Source organism: Callithrix jacchus, chromosome 16, assembly GCF_049354715.1.
Source record: "Callithrix jacchus isolate 240 chromosome 16, calJac240_pri, whole genome shotgun sequence".
NCBI lineage: Eukaryota > Metazoa > Chordata > Mammalia > Primates > Cebidae > Callithrix > Callithrix jacchus.
This window is the reverse complement of record NC_133517.1, coordinates 56971389-56992524: the sequence shown is the minus strand read 5'-3', so window position 1 is coordinate 56992524 and position 21136 is coordinate 56971389. Positions and strand designations below refer to the sequence as shown.

The following is a 21136-nucleotide window of genomic DNA, read 5'->3' as shown; positions in this document are numbered from 1 at the left end:
GCCACGGTAACAGCGGCCTTGACACCGTGCTGACGCTGCCTCGTGGCTGTGGAGATGCCATGCTGTCCCTGGAGAGCTGCTGAGCAGCCCCGAGAGCTCCGGTGAAGGAGGCCAGCACTCTCCCCACACACAGGGCAGGCACCATCAGAGCGAGGGAGGTTTCCAGCTCACCATCCTTTGACATCCTTCCCCCAGTTGGACTGCGTGACGTCATCAGGAGAAAAACACAACAGCCTGCGGCACAGCCCGAGGAGAGGCAGCAGCTGGCCGCAGGGGCCTTGAGAAGCTAGGGCGGGGCGGGAGGCAGGGCAGCGGCTTCTATTTTAAGCCGAAGACTAAGAATCATGTCACCTTCTACAATAAGGGCGAGGACACAGCACTCCAACCCAGCCAGTGTCCAATTTCCTGTACATTATACAGCAGGTCAAGAACGATGTGTGTGTCCACCCGTACCTTCAGCTCCAGGACAGAGCAAAGGAAGGGGTCAAGGACAGAAGACAGGGCAGAAAGCGACCCCCGTGTTCAGACTCTCACCTACTTCAGTTTGTTTTCCAGACCTCCTCTCTGGGCTTCCAGCTCGTCTGCCGGCAGTGTGGACACAAGGTGGCCTCAGAAGGATAGATAGCCACTTGCCAGCAAGACATCAGCTCCAAGAGCCAGGCCCGCCCTTGCTGGAACGGCCAAGGTACCCGCTACACCTCCCAGGCAGGAGTTCTCCCCTGTTGCCCCCGCAGAGTGGGGGGCAAACACTTTGTTTCCTTTGAAGCCTGGCACAAAGGCACAAGCCACACTACTGTGTGCTTTCGACACCAGATCTGGCTGGGCCCATCCCTGGCACAGCTCTGCTGACCAAGGCAAGGGTCCCGGCTGAGGGGTAGGCGCTACCATGGCACTCGGGCTTCCTAGAGGGCCCGGCGCTCACTTGGGCAAGTGGCAGAGACACAAACCAAAACTTCTCTCTTATTTTCATTACTCCCCTTGCATGGGAAGGAAGATAATCCTCCCAGCCTTTCCACCTCTCTATTTCACCATCTTTTCCTGATTATTTTTCCTGAGATGGAGTCTCACTTTTTTACCCAGGCTGGAGTGCAGTGGCGTGATCTTGGTTCACTGCAACCTCTGCCTCCCAGCTTCAAGTGATTCTCCAGCCTCAGGGCCCCAAGTAACTGGGACTACAGGCATGTGCCACCACACCCGGCTAATTTTTATAATTTTTGTAGAGATGGGCTGGTCTCAAACTCCTGACTGCAAGTGATCCTCCTGCCTCAGCTTCCCAAAGTGCTGGGGATTACAGGCGTGAGCCACTGTGCCCAGCCCATCTCTCTCTGATTCGGTCTTCGTTTTCTCCTTCTAACTTAATTTACACAAATATGGAGCTAAATTATTTTTTAAAATAACTGTAGTTCATTGAACCTAATTTTTTCTTTTGCCCTTACTTACAAACTTCCTCACAACCTGTTTGGTTTTTTTTTGAGATGGAGTCTCACTCTGTCGCCCAGGCTGGAGTACAGTGGCGTGATCTCGGCTCACTGCCACCTCCACCTCCTGGGTTCAGGCGATTCCTCCTTCAGCCTCCTGAGTACCTGTATAGGGAGTATAGGCGTCCACCACCACAGCTGGCTAATTTTTGTATTTTTAGTAGAGATGAGGTTTCACCATATTGGCCAGGCTGGTCTTGAAGTCGACTTCATGATCCGCCCACCTTGGCCTCCCAAAGTGCTGGATTTCAGGCATGAGCCACCGCGCCCGGCCATATCCTGCTTGGTTCTGTCTACGGTCTGCACTACTCGATGCTAACTGCAAGGGTGGGTCCCAGCAGCGAGAGAGGCACTGATGGGGCCTGCGTGTCTTGCCGTGGCCCAGCCAACGGTCTTTGACAGGGAAAGGCTGATGAACCCTGACATCAAAACCCATGCCAGCGCCCTCACCCCGCCCCACCCACAGTCAGTCCTGCAAGTGTTCCCTCCAGCTGCCCATCGGGCAGGACCCAGGCCGGCGCCCCTGCCTGTGGCGGCCTTACTTCAGATGGACTTCTGTGCACTGGCGCTGGGGGGCGAAGCATGCGATGGCCCACACCTTGATCTCGATGCCCGTGTGGAACTGCTTGTTCCGCATGTCCCAGACGCCCTGGACAGGGGTCGCAATCGCTTTATTCTGCAAATGGCAAAAAGTTCAGGTGAGAAAAAATGGAAGACATATTCCTTTAACCTTAGACTTTGGCACTCTCATTGTTGGCCCCCCTGACCAACAACAGCTCCTCAGGTAAAGAACTTTCTTGTTTCCTGTCTCTGACCTGCCTAGTGATGCAGACAACCGGGAGGAGGGTTAGATGCATGGGCCGGTGGAGGGGGCTGGGCGGGTGGGTGGGTGATGGGTGGATAAGGCGGGTGGGTGATGGGTGGATAAGGTGGGTGAGTGGGTGGCTGATGAGTGTCTAAGGTGGGTGGATGGTTGATGGGTGTATAAGGTGGGTGGGTGGGTAGTTGATGGGTGGATAAGGTGGGTGGCTGGGTGGGCAGATGGATGGACGATCGGGTGGGTAGTAGACAGAGTCAGATGGAGGATGGATGGGTAAGTAATGAACAGACAGATGGGGGCTAAGGCAGGAGGAGGGAGACCCAAAGCTCCATCCAACCTCATGAGTAGCCTGGAGGAACAGAGGTGGCTTGCATGCTACAGGAAGGCCTCCTGTTCTAGACCACGCTTTCCATCACTTCCCCTCCTCTATCATCAGTGACGTGGAAAGGGGAGAGGAGAGCTAGGAGGGAGTCCACAGCTTTTTCCACTCAGCATGCCATTGCCCGCAGCTGTTTTGGAAATGGGAGCTACTGCCACTTGAGAAGAGAAACATGAGCCGTGCAAATATGCTGTCAGCTCTTAACCAGAAAGGACCAGCCCCAAGCCCCGTCACCAAGGAATCTCTGAACTGACTTCAAGTGATTCTCAAGAAAAGGGTGGGCCAGGAAGGGTCCCGAGTGGGAGGGATAGGCACTCCTAGGCCTGGGGGCATCGCTAAAGGATGTGGCTGCCCCTGAGTCGCCATCATTTACTCTGTAGAGGTTTTTGTTTTTTTAGCAGAAAACATTTTTCTTACACAATACAAGCCTGCTGTAGAAATCAGACATGTGATAGAAATAAATGCTTTGTTTCCTATATTTTACAGCTACTGCCCATTCCCACCAGCCTCCCTGTGCGCAAGAGTCTCACAGACAGCCAGGGCTCCAGATGGGGAGTAAACACACAGACACACACAGGCACACACATGTGCAAACACAGGCTCTTACTCTCAGGTGCTTCTCAACCTTGGCACAATTGACATTTGAAGCTTGGTGATACTTTGTCCTGGGCTGTCCTGTGCCCTATAGGCTACCGTACCCACCCCTAAGTTGTGACCAAAAAAAACCATCTCCAGACACTGCCAGATGTCCGTGGGGGGCAAAACCATCCCCGGTCAAGAACTCCTGCTGTGTACTATGCTTTCTGAAGGATACTTTGGGTTTTTGCACTCACAATGGACCAGGGGGTAGGCAGGGTAGGGGCCAGAAGTGTTTCCTCCTATTAAAATGTTTTAGAAGTCTGGAAGAATGCATTCATGCATTAACAGAAGCATTACAAGCTCAGTCAAGTGCGGCGGCTCACGTCTGTAATCCCAGCTGAGGTGGCAGGACTGCCTAAACCCAGGAGTTCAAGACCAGCCTGAGTAACATAGTCCCTGTCGCTATAAAACATTGAAAACCTAGCTGGGTGTGGTGGTGCCCCTGTGGTCCCAGCAATTTGAGAGGCTGAGGCCGGAGGATCTCTTGAGCCTGGAAGGTCAAGGCTGTAGTGAGCTATGATCGCACCACTGCACTGCAGCCAGGGCAACAGAACAAAACTGTCTCAAACAAATTACAAACTCTCTTTTTTTCTGAGACAGAGTCTCACTCTGTTGCCCAGGCTGGAGTAGAGTGGTACAATCTCAGCTCACTGTCACCTCCACCTCCCATGCTCAAGTGATTCTCTTGCCTCAGCCTCCCAAGCAGCTGGGATTACAGGTGTGTGCCACCACGCCCAGCTAATTTTTGTATTTTTTAGTAGAGATGGAGTTTCACCATGTTGATCAGAGGCTGGTCTTGCACTCTTAACCTGAGGTGATCCTCCCGCCTTGACCTCCCAAAGTGCTGAGATTACAGGTGTGAGCCACCACGCCCCACCTACACACTCTCTTAATTCCTACACTCAGAGTTTTGCAAGGTTGGCTTACACAAGCTCTTCTGTTTTTCGGACAACCAGCCCTTGCTAAGAGGCAGGAGCCCAAGGGAACAGAAGCCAGCAGAGCTGTGAAGTGGTGCTGGGTTCAACAGCTCCATCCCCCACAGGTGTCACACACTCCTCTCACCCTCCCCGGGCGTCTCCTCCCTGACTTGTGATGGGGAATCGTGCGCTCTTCCTCCTGGGCCTGGGCTGTGTTTATACAGCATTTGGAGCCATGGAGGGGCTAAAGGGCCTTGCTCAGACTCCCTTTGGAGAGACGGGGAGTGGCTGTGGCCACCTCCAGCGACGCAGACCCCCACGTGATGGGGTTCCAAGCAACAGGACCAGGACAAGACACACACGCACAGCAACACAGAACGGCAGCAGCCTCTCGGAGAGAGCTCTAAGAAAAGGTTAGCTAGAAAACAGCGAAGCGCAGAAATATAGGTAATGCTGTTATTTTCACAGAAAGGGGTGACTCATCCCTGGGTGATTTTACAAAGGAGAAAGATAACACCAATTGCTTCCTGAGAGGGCAACAGAGAACTGGGAAAAAGAGACTTTTCCTCTAATTGTTTTATATCTTCTGAATTCTGAAACATTTCCAAAACAGAACTTTACTTTTTTGTTTTTGAGATGAGTGTCACTCTGTCACCCAGGCTGCAGTGCAGTGGTGCAGTCTCGGCTCACTGCAACCTCTGCCTCCCAGGTTCTAGCGATTCTCCTGCCTCAGCCTCCTGAATAGCCAGGATTGCAGAAACCATGCCTAGCTAAGTTTAGTATTTTTAGTAGAGATGGGGTTTCATCATGTTGGCCAGGCAGTTCTCAAATGCCTGACCTCAAGCAATCCGCCCATCTCAACCTCCCACAGTGCTGGGATTACAGATGTGAGCCACCGTGCCTAGCCCAGAACTATGTTTTAAAATAAGAGAGAAAAAACAAGCAATCAAACCCCAAAACCTTGCTATGGGTCTTGAGGGTGAGAATAAAATTCCATTAGGTAGAAACTAGGGTGTGAAAAGTCAGGCAGGCTCTCCCATGGATGCCAGGTGCTTAAGAAAGTCGGTGACATCTGACACGAAGGCCCTGCAGAGCCCTGGGGTCCCTCCCAGTGTGGTCACCTCCGGGCCTTGCCCACCAGCCAGACATGCTGGGCTTGAACACAAGGGCCTGCCCAGGAGGAAAAGAGAGAAGACCCCAAAGGGCTCAGTGCCCAGGACACCTTTGGTTACACACTGATAAAAAGTATACGTTAGGAGCTGGACACAGTGGTTCCTGTCTGTATTCCCAGCTACTTGGGAGGCTTAGGCGAGAGGTTTGTTTGAACTGCAGGAGTTAGAGGCTGCAGTGAGCTATGATCATGCCACTACATTCTAGCTTGAATGACAGAGCAAGGTCCTGTCTCAAAACAAACCAAACTAGGGCTCATGTCTGTAATCCCAGCACTTTGGGAGGCCAAGGCAGGTGGATCACCTGAGGTTGGGAGTTCAAGAACAGCTTGACCAACATGGAGAAACCCCATCTCTACTAAAAATACAAAAAAATTAGCCAGTCATGGTGGTGAATCCCTGTAATCCCAGCTACTCAGGATGCTGAGGCAGGAGAATTGCTTGAACCTGGGAGGCAGAGGCTGCGGTGAGCCGAGATCGTGCTACTGCACTGCAGCCTGGGCAATAAGAGCGAAATTCCACCTCAAAAAAAAACAAAAAAAAACCCAACAAAACCTAGAAGTTAAATTAGTAAGGACAAAAAACTGTTACCAAACACCCCCAAAGCAAAAGTTAGAGAATAGAAAAGTGGCACAGGCTTCTGGGAAGTAATTCAATCCTTGATGAGCATCTATCACACAAAGAATGGTGCTCTCTAAACTTTCATGGGCTAATGCAAATTATCTTTTCAAAATATTAAGGATAATTCAGAAAAACCTTAAAAAGGTCTGAGGAAAGTCATTCCTTTAAGTCCCGTGCTTTTTACAGGCTCAGCCTGGAGTAGAAAGGATTCTCCTACTGCAACATGGTCTACACCGAGGGTGACAGCTCAGAACCTCAGAGGGGTCACGGGCAGACACAGGCCCCGCAGCCCCACACACCCCGACGCCCTGCACGTACCCGGCCCCCGTAAAGGATGGAGGGCGGCTGCAGCACCCGCCCAGTCACGTCTGTCATCTCATCTTTGACCATGATTCCAAATTCACGAACGTATGGATCTGTGTTGAAACTCGCGCTTCGCATCTGGCAAAGGGAAGAAAGAAAACGCACGGAGTGGGCGGGGGGCTCCACTCTCTATAGCAGCCACGTCCATTCTAAGCATCAGGGGTTTCTGTGCCAGGGCAACCGAACTGGACTCTTCAGGGCGTGGGGTGCCCCACGTGGGGCTGACGCTCACCAACTTGCTAATCTCCTCTTGCCGATCAGGCGCCGACCTTGCAGTTGCTCTGATCATGGTTGAGGTCTGATTGTCCGTTAACTTTTTAATGCATCTTTGTCCTGCCACTATGTTACAGACCTGCAAAGAAGACGCAGAGACAGGCATCAGCGCCTCACTGGTGTGACCAGGGGAGCCGGCAGGGGGCTCAGGGGCTGGTGGCCTGGCTCTGCCCGGGACGGTCTCTGCCTCATCCCTGGGCTGTCAAGCGCTGGGCAGGTCGCTGCTGGGCTGGCTCCTGCTCCATGGCCTTCTGCTTCACAACAGAAATACCTGCTAAGTAAACCCAGCGTCAGGCAAACACGCAGACCCCACGGACCCCACAGCCTCTGTGGCCAGCCCACTAGGCGAGCGGGGCTGTGTCTTGACACCGGCCCTTCTGGGCCCTCTCCAGTCTTCAGGGCCACAGGTGTGAAAGCGGCTACAGGTGCAAAGGACGTCTACCTGTGGGATAAGGCACCGGAGCCACCCAGCCCTGCCTGAGCGACAGGCAAGTGCCAAGAATCTATACACCCAGGGGAGAGTGGTGTTTGAGCCTTTCCCGAGGCAAGGATTTTTGGAACAGCTGTGATAGAGAGTGAGTGACGCAACCGTGCAGTGATGGATGACAGAGCACCTGCAGCCCCTGTGGGACCTGCGGGAGCGTCACATACACTCTCAGTCAAGGCTCACGCCAACCCTCCAGAGAGCTGCCCGCCCCACTTTACTGAAGGCAAAACCGAGGTGCAGCAGAGCTCATGAACGCACCCGAGTTCCCACAGCAGGAGAGGCGGGGCCACTTGCACCCGACTGGGGCCGCGGCGGTTTCTCGAAGCTGCATGCCCCAGCCTGGGCTGCCCTCCCAACCCCACAGAGGTGCACATGAGAGGAAGACTTGCCTCCAGGGGAAGGTAGGTGTGTTTCTGCTCCTGTCCGACTTGTAAACATGGGAGGTGGGGGTAGCGCAGAACCAGCTTGTGCCTGTCCTTGAAGTACTGGGCCACCGTGCACTCCACCGTCTGCCCGCTCTCCTGCTGCAGCGGGAATCTGGGGAGCAAAGGGCCTTTCAGGCTGAGGTCATCCCGGGCCCCGTTCCGGCGCTGCTTTTCATCTATCATTTGCTTTTTAGGGTGAGGTGTGAGGAGCACACGTTCAGAGCACTTCCAGGAATGAGTACGCATCACGTGCTCTGGGGTATCTGGGATGTTCCCGGGCGTTTTGTCTCTGGGGCTGGGAAATAAAAAACTACCTATATGCGTCATTACTCTATCATCATAAATTACCCACAACACCACAGTGTGTGTCAAGGAGTCAGGATGAACAGAGCCGTCAAGAAAGGTCTGTGCGTCTTCCAGAGAGCATGGTAACCCTGGAGGCCATTTCCATGCCGCACGCCCAGTGCCCAGAGGGCCGGCAGCCCCCAGGACAGGATGAGGAAGGCAGGCCATGCCTATTCTGGCAGCCAGGGCCTCTGAGTGGTGACAGTGGGGTGCGGCACGGGCAAGTGCAGGGAGGCCTACAGGCACAGGAAGGGTGGGCCTCTGTGTGGGGACAAGTGGATGGGGCAGCTGCCACAGGGCAAGGACCACATGGCTCAGTTTCCACTATACCAACCCCTTCCCTCCGTCCAGACTGCCAGGCCAGCCACCTGTGGCCTCTGCCAGGTGGGGGAGGGGGCCAGGCCAGGCTACAGGCCGTCTCCTCCCTCTGCTCCCTGAGCCACGGGCATCTTGGTGCCTCCGGTGCCTGGCAACAAGCCTGGCGCTTTACATGGAATGATCCATGAAGTGGATGAATCCTACTGGCCTGGGAGACATTAAGTGGAGCACTGGGGCCAAATCTATGGTCCCCTTCACAAAGGAACACCAGTACAACCCGACAGCACTCATCCCTCCACCAGCCTCGGTACCAAACTGTGCTCTAGCCATAACGACAGGACACACAGGCTGGCCCAGGGACAGGGGCGTGCATCAGGGCCACAGCCCCTCCACCCTCAGCACTCAGGATGGGACAAAGAACACAGAAGACTCTTCTCTCGTCTGTGAGGCTCAGGAAGGAAGAGGGAGAGAGCGCCCAGGCCTGCCCTCCCGGCACCCAGGTGAAATTTCACGATCTGAGTTTATTTTGTTAGGTGAAATTTGGAACCTACTGAGCTATGTGAGGAACAATTTTGGGGATTGAAAAACAGAATGAAATGGTCCTTTCCAGGGAATCATGGCTCCGAAGTGTGCCCAATGGATTGACAGCAGGGACCCCAGCCAACAGAGTCTGAAAGGAAGAGTGCATTACGTTTGGTGACTGGCGGGCCGCCGGGTGACGTTGCAGACACGGTACTTCCTCTTCATCTGCCCACAGTGCGTTATCTCCACCTTTAGACCTGGGGACACAGAACACAGCATCAGGGTCTAGGCTGTCCCAAGCCTGAGCACAAGCTCCACTTCCCGAGAATCCATTTTTATAGGAAGGTGGCTGCCGACCCAAGTTGTGGGAGCTCCATAGGGCTGCAGGGCTCCCCTAGAAAGGATGAACCACAGGTCACCCCCCAGGCCACCCAGTTGGGTCCATCTCACCTACAAGAGTACACGTGGTAGGGAAAGGCTCAGCTTACAGCATGGGGTGTCCACCCTCGTGCTGTTCGGAGCCCCCCATGGGTCACTGGGTTAGCTGTCCTCCCTGGGACATCCTCCCGGGGTACTGTGGATGGCCCTGCAAATGGCCTTCGGAAAGGACAGGTTCAGCAGGTAGGGCTTGTGGAGCCAGTGGTAGCCCCCACTCTGCTGCTGATGGACAGAAGGAACCCGGTAAGTCCTAGACCCCCAGATGTGAGTTTCTTAGAACAGAAAGCAGGCAGAGCGGGTGCAGACACCTGCTGGGGCTGCAGAAGGATTAAATGAAAACAAAGGAAATGCATCCTCGGTTCCAGTGTTAGAAACGCCAGTCACAGCCACACTGCTGTATCTAGTCCTGACCTCATGACTCGGACGTGACCGATTCCCCACCTGGTCCTCACCCCACGAAGTTGCATTTATTTGAGAAACCCCTACTCCTGCCCTGGAAATGGGTCTAACTCATCTCTGTGCTACTTCATCTGATGGCGACAGTCTGCTACCCCCACCTCCCTAAATGTGCATAGGACCCAGCACTGCAAAACGCCGTCCAGGAGACAGACCAAGAAGGGGCCTCCCAGCCCTTAGCCAGGTGTGCCGGGACAGTTCATTACCTTTAATTTCTTTGGTAAACTTTACCCTTTGGGAATCTGTCAGAGGTTTTTGTTGTTCTTCAATACTTTTAAAATCCAAAACTTCACAAACAAACTCGATTACTGGCTGTGCCTTGTAAAACGCTGTGGCCGACACTGTAGGAGAGAAAAGTAAGAGGTGAAGGACAAGGCGTGACCGCGGGGCTGCTGGGCGAGATCCAGGGGCTGCTGGGCAAGACCGCGGGGCTGCTGGTCGTGACCTCCGGGCTGCTGGGTGTGATCTCCGGGCTGCTGGGCTGGCCCAGAGTCCTGGAGGTGCCTCGCAGGCCGAGCCAGCCACGGTGGGGACACTCGGCCGGGGTGCTCACTCTCTACTGAAGCCACCCTTGGGCCCAGAAATGGGCAGGCCAGCAGTGAGAAACCTGGGCTCAAGCCACTGAGCCTTTCTCTGGTCAGGGCAACAGAAAGGAGCCAGCTAGTTCTGAAGCCTAAGCCACCCGCTGAGAATAGAGTGTTGTAGGATTTTCTGATTATCTTCTGGCGCAGATATTTCTGAAATTCATCATTCTCTTTTATATAATTATATTTTAAGAAATGTGTAACTGAGCAAGATCAAATTCTCATTCCTTTCTAAAGCTTTTCATAATAATCAACTCCCATATGAGAAGACTGATCCTTTTTGCTGGACTTCACTCTCGTCTTTTTCACAGGGAGGACAGCGGGTGTCCTGCATAGAGCAGTGACTAAGTCTCCCAACAGGGTCAGGCCACACCTGGGCTACAGTCGAACCCAGGCCTACCGGAGGCCAGCAGGAAGGAACCCCGGATGCTCAAGCCCACCTCAGCTCCCGAGCGCAGCTCCTTAGGCTGGGCCCTCCTGGTGGCTCCACGCTCGCCTGAGAGCCTCTGCCCTAACCCACCCACTACCGCAGGTGAGATGGGCCAGGGGTCACGCGGCAGCACTGGCTCTGAGAGAGGCCACATGGCCACCCAGGGTCCTGACCCCCAGCCCATGCCCAGCCCTGCCCTGCAGTGAAGACCCCAGGGCGCTGCTCACCATCAATATTCAGCATCATTTTCCAGAGAGAAGGCCGGACAGACTGATGGAAGCCAAACCACACTTCTCGGCCCCCGCCAAGAGGGTTGGAGCAGCCTTCAGATGCGGTGAAGAAGGAGCGGCCCACAGGGGTGTACCTGGAATGGAGAGACCCCACCCCACCTCCTGTCAGATCAGCTTCCAGAAGGACAGCTGCCTCTGGCTGGGCTTCGCCTGCGCCCACCACATCCTCATCGGAGTTCCATTTCCCCTCCTTCTAAAACTGCGTTTACCGTGCAGCACTCCAGCCTGTGTGCACAGCCTGCTGTGTGGGACCCATGGCCTTGCTGGGAGACGGCAAAAACATTTGCTTAAATGCACAGCATAGGTGGAATATGAACCCCCAGGACCCGGCATGTTTCTGTCCTGGCCTCACCCTGCTTTATGGTGCCCACTATCTACTCTTCCCCTCACAGGGCCTGCGCCTCCAAGCGCAGATAGAAGTGGGCACCTGCCAAGTGCCAGCCCCAGCCCCAGCCATGTGGCTGTCCACGCATGCCCCAGCAGCCGCCAGCTCCCTTAGAGGAGGGCTCCCCAGCCAGGTTCCAAGGTCCAGGACCCGCCCACTGGGGGCTCCCCCGCAGGAGGTGGCAGGGCCAGCATGAGGGCGTCACAACCCCTTCAGGCCTGCTAGGGACGCTGTGCTGACCCGGCTAGAGCCACTCCACCAAAGCAGACACATTCTCCAGCACAGCAGCCTCACCCGCCGCACAGATGGACATGTGGGGTCTGGTAGCCCAGGAGGCGCCATCACTAATGATTCTGCAGGGAAAACCCGCTGAGAGCCGTGATGCTCCCCGCCTGTGGGGGGCGTTGATCCACCACCCACATGGCCCTTTACCTTCCACCTGAGACGTGTTCACAATCCCGCCTCTACTGCGCGTGTTTTCCAAAAATGAAAACAGCACTTTCCTCCCTGATCATAAAATTCATGCAAGTAATCCAAAGGAATTCAGAAAAGAACCACAGCAACTTCTGCCGTCAATTAAAAAAATAGAGGCCATTTTGGCAACCATCCTTCTAGACTGTCTCCGTACACACCGACCGTCCTCTGTCGATAGTTCAAAGCAGACAGTTACACAGGGGGAAGATGTGTCCCGCCGGGAGTGACAGTCTGGCCTGTATTTGGTCACCTCCTCCCATGCCTGCAGATTGAGAACACCAAGGTCCCTTCCAAAAATCTCACACATGGCCTCAAGGCACCTCCTCTTATACGAAGGAAGCCCCAACCCTCTCCTGGAAACTTAACGCTTTGGTCAGTCCTGGGGTTTGTCAGCATGGAGCTTGTTTCGTTTTAGGCTTTAGTTGAAAAGAAACCAAACTTGAACATTCCACTTGTGCCCAAGTACCAGTGTGAGGGCAGGTGTCCGGGGCAGGAACCTGGGGCTGGCGTGCGGAGCTGGCCTTGCTCCTCCAACAGCGGGTCACTCAGGAAATTAGCGCAACCCTCTGCCCAGCAACTGGGTGGACCGTGAGCCCCGAAACTGCTCCCCTACGCCCTCTCCCAGCAATCTCACGTGTGGCAATTTGTGGTAATCGAGCAATCTAGAGAATAAAGAAGTCCCTAACAGTCACAAAAAGCAGCGGTGATGGTACCTAGGGTTGTGGACGTGCATGTGGCACAAAACTGGGAACATAGCATTATTCTTTCACAAGTCCCAGGTGCAAGTACAAGAGAGGAGCAGAGAAGTGCTGAGCACAGAGGGCTGTGGAGCATGAATGGGCAAACACACAGGGAGGCCACTTTCTGGCCAGGCCGACAGTGCTGGTGATTGATTGATTGATTTGACAGAGTCGTATAGTCTGTCGTCAGGCTGGAGTGCAGTGGCACAATCTCGGCTCACTGCAACCTCTGCCTCCCAAGTTCAAGCAATTCTCCTGCCTCAGCCTCCCAAGTAGCTGGGGGATTACAGGCTTGTGCCACCACGTCCGGCTAATTTTTGTATTTTTAGTAGAGACGGGGTTTCGCTATGTTGGCCAAGCTTGTCTTGATCTCTTGACCTCGTGATCTGCCTGCCTCGGCCTCCCAAAGTGCTGGGATTACAGGCGTGAGCCACCGCACTCATCCGATTTATTTTTGTATTAACATTGTTTCCACGTTAGCACCATATGTTATCTTCATCACAGAAAACCTAGGTGACCACTCCCACCCTGATTCCAAGAATGAGCCGTTCCCTGCACAGCTTTCAGACCGTGGGGGGGCCCTTGGAGCTGCAGGAGACATCCCCCACCCTTGTCCCCGTGTGGCGCCCTCACCTCATGGACGGCAAGTGCCTCATGACCACGTCCAGGGCCTGGATCGTCTCGAAAGGGACACTGGGCAGCCGTCCTGAAAGTGCATCGTGTAACGCCTGCAAGCTCACGCAGGACACCCACTTGATGGACACCTTGAAGATGCGATCCTTGCCTTCTCCCGGGAGCGTGACCTCCAGCTCCACCTGCAAGGATCAAGCACACAAGGTTACTCCTCCTGCAGGGAGGATGCAGCCCGGCTGAGGTTGGCTTCCAGACGCTCCTGAGTGAAGAGGTCTCCACCCAGCCCTCTCGCTAACCACCAGCCACCTGTGGCTACTGAGCACTTGAAATATGACCAAGGAACTGAATTTGAAACTTTACTTACTTTTGATGAATTTATTTATTTATTTATTTGAGACAGAGTTTTGCTGTCAACACCCAGACTGGAGTGCAATGGCACCATCTTGGCTCACCACAACCTCCGCCTTCTGGGTTCAAGCAATTCTCCTGCCTCATCCTCCCGAGTAGCTGGGACTACAGGTGCGCACCACCATGCCCAGCTAATTTTTTGTATTTTTAGTAGAGACGGGGTTTCACCTTGTTGACCAGGATGGTCTCGATCTCTTGACCTTGTGATCCACCTGCCTCGGCCTCCCAAAGTGCTGGGATTACAGGCATGAGCCACCGTGCCAGGCACGATGAATTTAAATGTACACAGCCACATGTGGCGGGGGCCGGTATATTGACAGTGTTTATAAACATACCCTCTTGTCTCACACCCGAACAATGAACTGACTACCTCTCCCCTCCCCAGTCTCTGAATGGCCCCTCTCCTCAGCCACGTGTTACACCTGACCTGAGATCATGCTGCTGTCACCTGCAAACTCCACTCTGCTACTCAGAACCTGCAGTTAAACAGCAACCTGGCCCTCATCCCTCCCAATATGTAGACACACACAAGCCCACTGGGGTGATGAAACTTCACTACTGGCTGATAACGTTTCCCGGTGTCTGAGGAACACCAACGTGACAGGTTATGGAGGGTGTGTACTTTATCCTCACATGCCCAGTGACCCCAGGAAAGGGAAATTCACTCATCACTTTTTTTGAGACAGGGTCTCACTGTCACCCAGGCTGGTGTGCAGTGGCGCAATGTTGGCTCACTTCAGCTCTGACCTTTTAGGCTCAAGTGATCATTCCACTGTGGCCTTCCAACTCATTGGGACTACAGTGCGCGCCACCAAGCTCAGCTAATTTTTTAAGTTTTAATCTTGTAGAGATGGAGTTTCACTATGTTGCTTGTGCTTGTCTTGAACCCCTGGGCTCAAGGGATCCTCCTCCCATCTTGGCCTTCGAAAGTGCTAGGAGTACTAGCGTGAGCCACTGTGCCTGGCTGATTCACCGCTTTTTATACATGAAAACACAGAAACCCAGACTTAAAAAAACAGCCCAAGGTCACAGAGCCATGAACGGGCAGAGATGGGATCTGGACCCCGAAGGCCTTCCCACTCCACACGTGACGCCAGGGCCCCAGGTCTTCAGCACCAGCCTCCGCTACCCTGCCCAGGGCCTGCAGCCTCCACTCCACACACCTAAGGTGCCACGTGCCCTCCCTCACAAACTCCAGCTTGCCAGCATGCCCAGGCCCACTGCTATTTGGTGGCACTGGGCACATCTGTTCGCTCGCCTACTGCCCACCACGTCCATGCTCAGCTCCCATCTGCTCATCCTTGTAACCCAGGGACTGGTCCTCTTGCCACACCTTGTTCGAACTTCACGGAGCAACAACCAGATTCTGTGGACGTCACCTGCACACCTGGTTTCACGCGAGCACACACCCTTCCACCCAGGCCTGGGCCAGCTCTGGCAGATGCCCTCATGCCCATGAGCACTCAGAGCACCATCGTGTGTGACGGCCCCAAACTGGCAGCACCCCGAGGACCATCTGCCACAGATGAGGGTGGGGAAAAAGGAACGGATCCTTGTAGCCGGATGGACTTCAAACATCAAATACCAAGAAAACCAGCAAGCCACAGAAGGGCACTGCAGCACAATGCCTTGCAGACGTCAGAGCTACATGTGCAGGGGACCAGGAGACGCAGCACAGCCAGGGAAACCAACAGAGGGAAGGGCCAGCTTCACCCAACTCAGCACGACAGAGGGAAGGGCCAGCTTCACCCAACTCAGCACGACAGAGGGAAGGGCCAGCTTCACCCAAATCAGTACGACAGAGGGAAACACCAGAGGGAAACGCCAGCTTCACCCAACTCAGCAGGACAGCGGACAGGGTGGCAGGGAGGACACAGTCAAGGCTCAGCCCATCGGGGACGTCAGGGTGGGAGGAGGAAACAGCCAGGCCTGGGTGGGGGATACAGGATGTGGTTTCATATCACTCTTTAAATATATGTACAAAGCGGGCCCATGAACAACACGGGCTGGAATTACGCAAGTAGAGTTATATGTGGACTTTCTTCAGCCTCTGCTACCCCGAGACAGCGACACCAGGCTCCTCCTTTTTCTCATCAGCATAAAGATGGAGGGGATGAAGGCCTGTATGATAATCCATCTCCACGTAATGAAAAGGAAACTTTTGTTTTACCTTATGATTTCTTAAATAACTTTTCTCCAGTTTAAGAATATAAGAATAAACTATACAGGGCTAGGTGCCGTGGCTCAGGCCTGTAATCCCAGCCCTTTGGGAGGCTGAGGCAGGTGGATCACCTGAGGTCAGGAGTTCAAGACCAGCCTGGCCAACGTGGCAAAACCCTGTCTCTACTAAAATACAAAAATTAGCCTGGCGTGATGGTGCATGCCTGCAACCTCAGCTACTCAGGACGCTGGTGCAGGAGAATTGCTTACACTAGAAAGGCAGAGGTTGCAGTCAGCTGAGATTGCATCATTGCACTGTAGCCTGGGTGACAACAATAAAACTCTGTCTCAAAAAAAAATAGCTAGGCATGGTGGTACAAGCCGGTAATCCCAGCTACTCGGGAGGCTGAAACAGGACAACCATTTGAACCTGGGAGGCAAAGATTGCAGTGAGCTGAGATAGCGCCACTGCACTCCAGCCCCGGGCAACAGAGTAAGACTCCATCTCAAAAAAAAAAAAAAAAAGAAGAAACTATATAATACATATAACATATAAAATATGTGTTAATTCACAGTTTATGTTATTGGTAAGGCTTATGGTCCACAACAGGCTACTAGCAGTTTTAGGGAAGTCAAGTTATACATAGCCAGGTGCAGAGGTTCACACCTGTAATCCCAGCTCTTTGGGTGGCTGAGATGCGAGGATGGTTTGAGCCCAGGCATTGGAGACCAGCCTGGGCAAAATAGGGAGACCCCTTCTCTGTAGTCCTAGCTACTCAGGAGACTGAGACAGGAGGGTCGCTTGAGCCCAGCAAGTCAAGGCTGTAGTAAGCTGTGATTGCGCCACTGCACTCCCGCCTGGGCAACAGAGAAATTGTTTAAAAACAAAAAAAAAATCAAACAGGTTATAAATGCATTTTTCACTGCATGGGAGATCAGTACCTGATACGTTTAGCTGTGTCCCCAACCAAATCTCAACTTGCACTGTGTCTCCTAGAATTCCCATGTGTTGTGGGAGGGACCAGGGGGAGATGACTGAATCATGGGGGCCAGTCTTTCCGGTGCTGTTCTTGTGATAGTGATCCGACTGGCTTGTCAGGGGCTTCCGCTCTTTCCTTTTCCTCATTCTCTCTTGTCGCTGCCATGTAAGCAGTGCCTTTGCCTTCCGCCATGACCATGAGGCTTCTCATGGCGCCATGTAGAACTGTGAGTCCAATCAAACCTCTTTCTTTTGTAAACTGCCCAGTCTTGGATATGTCTTTATCAGCAGCATGAATATGGATGTGTATAGCACCCCTAACCGTTTTGTTGTTCAAAGGTCAGTTGTATAGGTATTTCTTTTTCATTAGCGGCACTTTATAATAAAATTCTAAGTAAGTCATACGCAAGTAACAGTAACTGAAAGTGCACATTTGGCACAACGCTGGCAACACGGCAGAGACTCCTGCAACCACTGGCTCCCACCCTTCCGGTGCCTCTCTTTACCTCCAGTTAAGGAGACAGATGTGAAGGTGCTGACTGAGCCGCCGCAGGCCATGCAGCAGGAAGCAGAGGGGCAAGTGCCCCCGTCAAACCGTCCAACTCCAGAAAAGGAGACAGAGTCTCCGTGGGCCCAGGACCAGGGGCCTGGCTGGGCATGGTGATAGGGGAACGATTCCAGTATGGACGGGCAGCTACCTGGTCCCAACAGTAGCCGGGAGAGCGTCATTCCCCTTGTCCAGAAACGGCACACTTGGGTCGCGACATGCAGGTGGAGTGGGAGAGTGCGTGTATTTCACACGTGCCCCGGCCAGGAGGTGCTACAGACCTGGGCACATCGGATGCCTGTCGACACCACCCTTCAAAAAGCTCTGAAAGCAAAACTGAGGGGAAATTCCTAGCGGGCTATTTTCTTCCCACAGCAAAATACACTCTAATTTGTAAATGTATTGCAGTCCAGCCTCCATTTGGCTTGCAGAGAAAAACAGCAGAGTCACCCCAGGCTCTGTAACTGTCTGCCCATCCTGTGTCCGCAGTGGCTGGCTGGTGCTCGCATGGGGCAGCTTAGGGCCGCGTGGAGATTTTATGACGGCCATCACACCATGAGGGCAGGAGGCACGCGGCTCTCCGGGGGGGCAGGCCTTGTATGCATCCAGGCTGCCAGCAGCAGGTGGCCCCCACCTGAGACACTGCCACCTCCCAACAGCTCAAACACTGGGTCCCAATGACCCAACATCTAAAGGTCACTCCCAGCGCTGCTGCCTCCTGTGTTCTGACCTCAGGCAGGTGGCCCATCAGCCTCCAGCACACAAGGGGATAAGCCCTGCCCACCTCACAGAGCACTGGTGTCAATTGCTGCGAAGTGCTAAATTCTGGGAGTGGCCCAAATGCCACTTTCTGAATGTGGATAATAGAAAATGTCAGGCCAGGACTCCCATCCAGGGCCTGGAACACAGTGAGGCAGCTGTGACATCCAATCTCCCCAGACAAGCCAAACCGCATGCTGGCCTCCCTGTCTGGAAATCCTCAGGGTGAGAGAAGTAAGACTGTCTCCCTGTTTCAGTGTCATCACGCAACTCAGCCACAAAGAGAAAACAGCGCTCTAAAGAACGCAAAGCAGCCGGCTCGGGGGCTGATGCCTGTAATCCCAGCACTGCGGGAGGCCAAAGCAGGTGGATCGCTTGACCTCAGGAGTCGGAGACCAGCCTGGGCAACGCGGCAAAACCCTGTCCCTACAAAAAGAAAATTAGCTGGGCATGGTGGCATGCTTCTGTAGTCCCAGCTAGTCAGGAGGCTGAGGCAGGAGGCTCATTTCAGCCCAGGAGGCAGAGGTTGCAGTGAGCTGACATCGTACCACTGCACTCCAGCAGCTGCCTTTCAAAAGTCTGTTCCTGCGCTAAGTTTGGCTGTGGCCCTGGCTGAGCCCATAGTCTCCCTGTCCTCTGCCGCTGAGGAGGGGGAGAGGGAGGCACTGTAGGCGTGGTATGTCTGGCTGGCCAGGAGGATCCTGACCTGGACATGGCCTCCCTGGGGCAGCAGGAAGAGCAGCCACACCCACTGTGTCTGCCAGCCAGGGCTGCCTCGGGCCCCTCCCAGAAGGGCCGTGCAGCTCGTGTCTTGTTGAAATGTGCCAGGAACTGAGGTCTAAAGGCATCCTGGGACTCTGCAGAGCAGCAGCTGGCTCTCAAAAGGCAAATCACTGTCCCAAAAGACTTCAGCACCAAAACCAGCCACACTCAGCACGTCTGCAAAGTGTAGGGGGAATTCAAAGTCACCTGGTGGGGGACACAGCAGGTACAGGGAGTGTCTGCCAGTCAGGGCTCGGCAGCACTTCCTGACCACCTTGCACTGGGCTGGGCTGGGGTCAAGGCACCTGGCTGGCTGGAGGGACCCTCAGCTCCAAGAGATGGCAGGTCAGCCTCAAAGATACTTATGCCAGGCCCAGGCTGAGCAGGTCCCCCACTGCTGCTCAAGGCTCCCTAGGCCTCTCCTCACCCCCTGCCTTCCCTCCCTGAGCCTTCAGGTGCAGAAGCTTCACTGCCTCGGGAGCCCCTGGTCTCCCTTGCTGCCAGACACCCCTATCCCAGGTCAGGAGGCAGCAGCCAGGCACTCCTGTGGTCACAGCATGGTTGAGCTGGGCACAGAGGTGGACAGGCAGGAGCACTGAGCTACCATCTCCTTCAGCTTCCAGGAAGGGTCTGCCCTAACTTCCTTCTGGGAAGGAGACTCCTGTGCTCTCCACCACCCCTCCCAGACCATGCCAACCATACATTCAATGAGATCATTCAATGGGACGCGGTGATACACTCTCAGGATCATCTCCCACCAGCCGAACCCCTCTGGGCTGATGCCACTCATCTTTGGTTATTTGGGGAGTTTACAGCAGTCTCCATAGGTTCCTAAACACTGCTCCTTCTGGCCACCTGTTCAAATATTCTACTCAAATGAGCAGAGATGCTCCAGGGAGCTCAGACCTTCCATGGGTCCCGAAAGGGGAGGATGGGGCTGGACCCAGCGCTAAGAAGAATAGACAACACACATCATGCCTTCAAAAAAAGACCCAGGACTTCAACCCAAAATGTTCATCAACTTCGATCGCTTCCTGGGTCTCCATCTCCAGTTCTGGAAGGTGAGGGAGTGAGGCCGGGTGGTCTCAGAGTCTCCCAGGCCTGGGAGAACTCATCTCTTTCCACACAGGGGCTAGGATGAAGGCAGACAGGCTGACACTGCAGGAGGGGAGCAAGGGCCTTCATGTGTAAGGGCAACGTGACACAGGCCCTCTGCACAGACACCTGGCAGAGCTGCCAGAGTCCCTGAGAGCCCCCAGGGTAATGGAGCACCAGAACCATTCTGCTCTTACCCCAGGTGAGGCATGAAAAAGTACTTTGCAGAAAAAAAGAGAAAACCCAAGGACGACACTGGGACATGATGCGAGAAGGTGGGCATGGGCACACCTCGTTATGCAGGCTCTCGCATAGCAGGGGTTAATTTCTGTACCTGCAGAGACCCTACAGAACCCCCAAGACCAGTGGGAGGACCGTGGTCTGCAACCAGGGAACCCCATGCTGACCAACACAGTGGCTTCAAGTAGGTTCTCTGCGTTCTCTGGAACCTGAGCTTTTCTTTTCTTTTTGTACCATTCTTTTTTTTTTTTTTTTGAGACAGTTTCACACTTGTTGCCCAGGCTGGAGTGCAATGGCACGATCTCAGCCAACTGCAACCTCTGCCTCCCTGATTCAAGCAATTCTCCTGCCTCAGCCTCCCAAGTAGATGGGATTGCAGGCATATGCCACCATGCCTGGCTAATTTTGCATTTTTAGTAGAGACAGGGTTTCACCATGTTGGCCAGGCTGGTCTCGAACTCCTGACCTCAGGTGATCTACCTGCCTCAGCTGCTGAAAGTGCTGGGATTACAGATGTGAGTCATCGTTCCCGGTTGACCTGAGCTTCTCATCTGACAAAGGGACGAGAATGGTTGGGATGAAACTTAAGAGGGAATGAATGTCCACTGGGTATAGTGCTGTATGTATGAGGACTCTTGTGAGCACCCCAGAAAAACACTCTGACCATAGGCAAGGCTGACGGACCAGGGCCAGAAATCAGCAGTTCTGTGATTTAAGCTTCATTTAAATTTTTATTTTTAGACAGAGTCTTGCTCTGTCGCCCAGGTTGGCATGCAGTGGCGCCATCTTGGCTCGCTGCAATCTCCGCCTCCTGGGTTCAAGTGATTCTCATGCTTCAGTCTCCCAAGTAGCTGATATTACAGATGTGTGCTACCATGCTTAACCATTTTTTTTGTATTTTTGGTAGAGACGGGATTTAGCCATGTTGGCCAGGCTGGTCTCGAACTCCTGGCCTCCCAAAGTGCTGGGATTACAGGCGTGAGCCACTGCACCTAGCCTT

General features: G+C 53.9%; 1 protein-coding gene across 3 annotated transcripts in view; it reads right to left on the bottom strand.

The window, feature by feature from the left end:
* AGO2 (argonaute RISC catalytic component 2) overlaps positions 1-21136 on the bottom strand; it is a 121549-nt gene that overhangs the window by 32028 nt on the left and 68385 nt on the right. For all 3 annotated transcript variants that reach the window (XM_035277310.3, XM_035277311.3, XM_078353096.1), the window contains 8 exons: positions 13187-13368; positions 10892-11028; positions 9857-9991; positions 8926-9013; positions 7536-7683; positions 6619-6738; positions 6342-6464; positions 2021-2154 (listed from right to left, as the gene is read on the bottom strand). In XM_035277310.3, the coding sequence (XP_035133201.1) occupies positions 2021-2154; positions 6342-6464; positions 6619-6738; positions 7536-7683; positions 8926-9013; positions 9857-9991; positions 10892-11028; positions 13187-13368 (1067 nt within the window). The remainder of the gene's footprint in view (positions 1-2020; positions 2155-6341; positions 6465-6618; positions 6739-7535; positions 7684-8925; positions 9014-9856; positions 9992-10891; positions 11029-13186; positions 13369-21136) is intronic.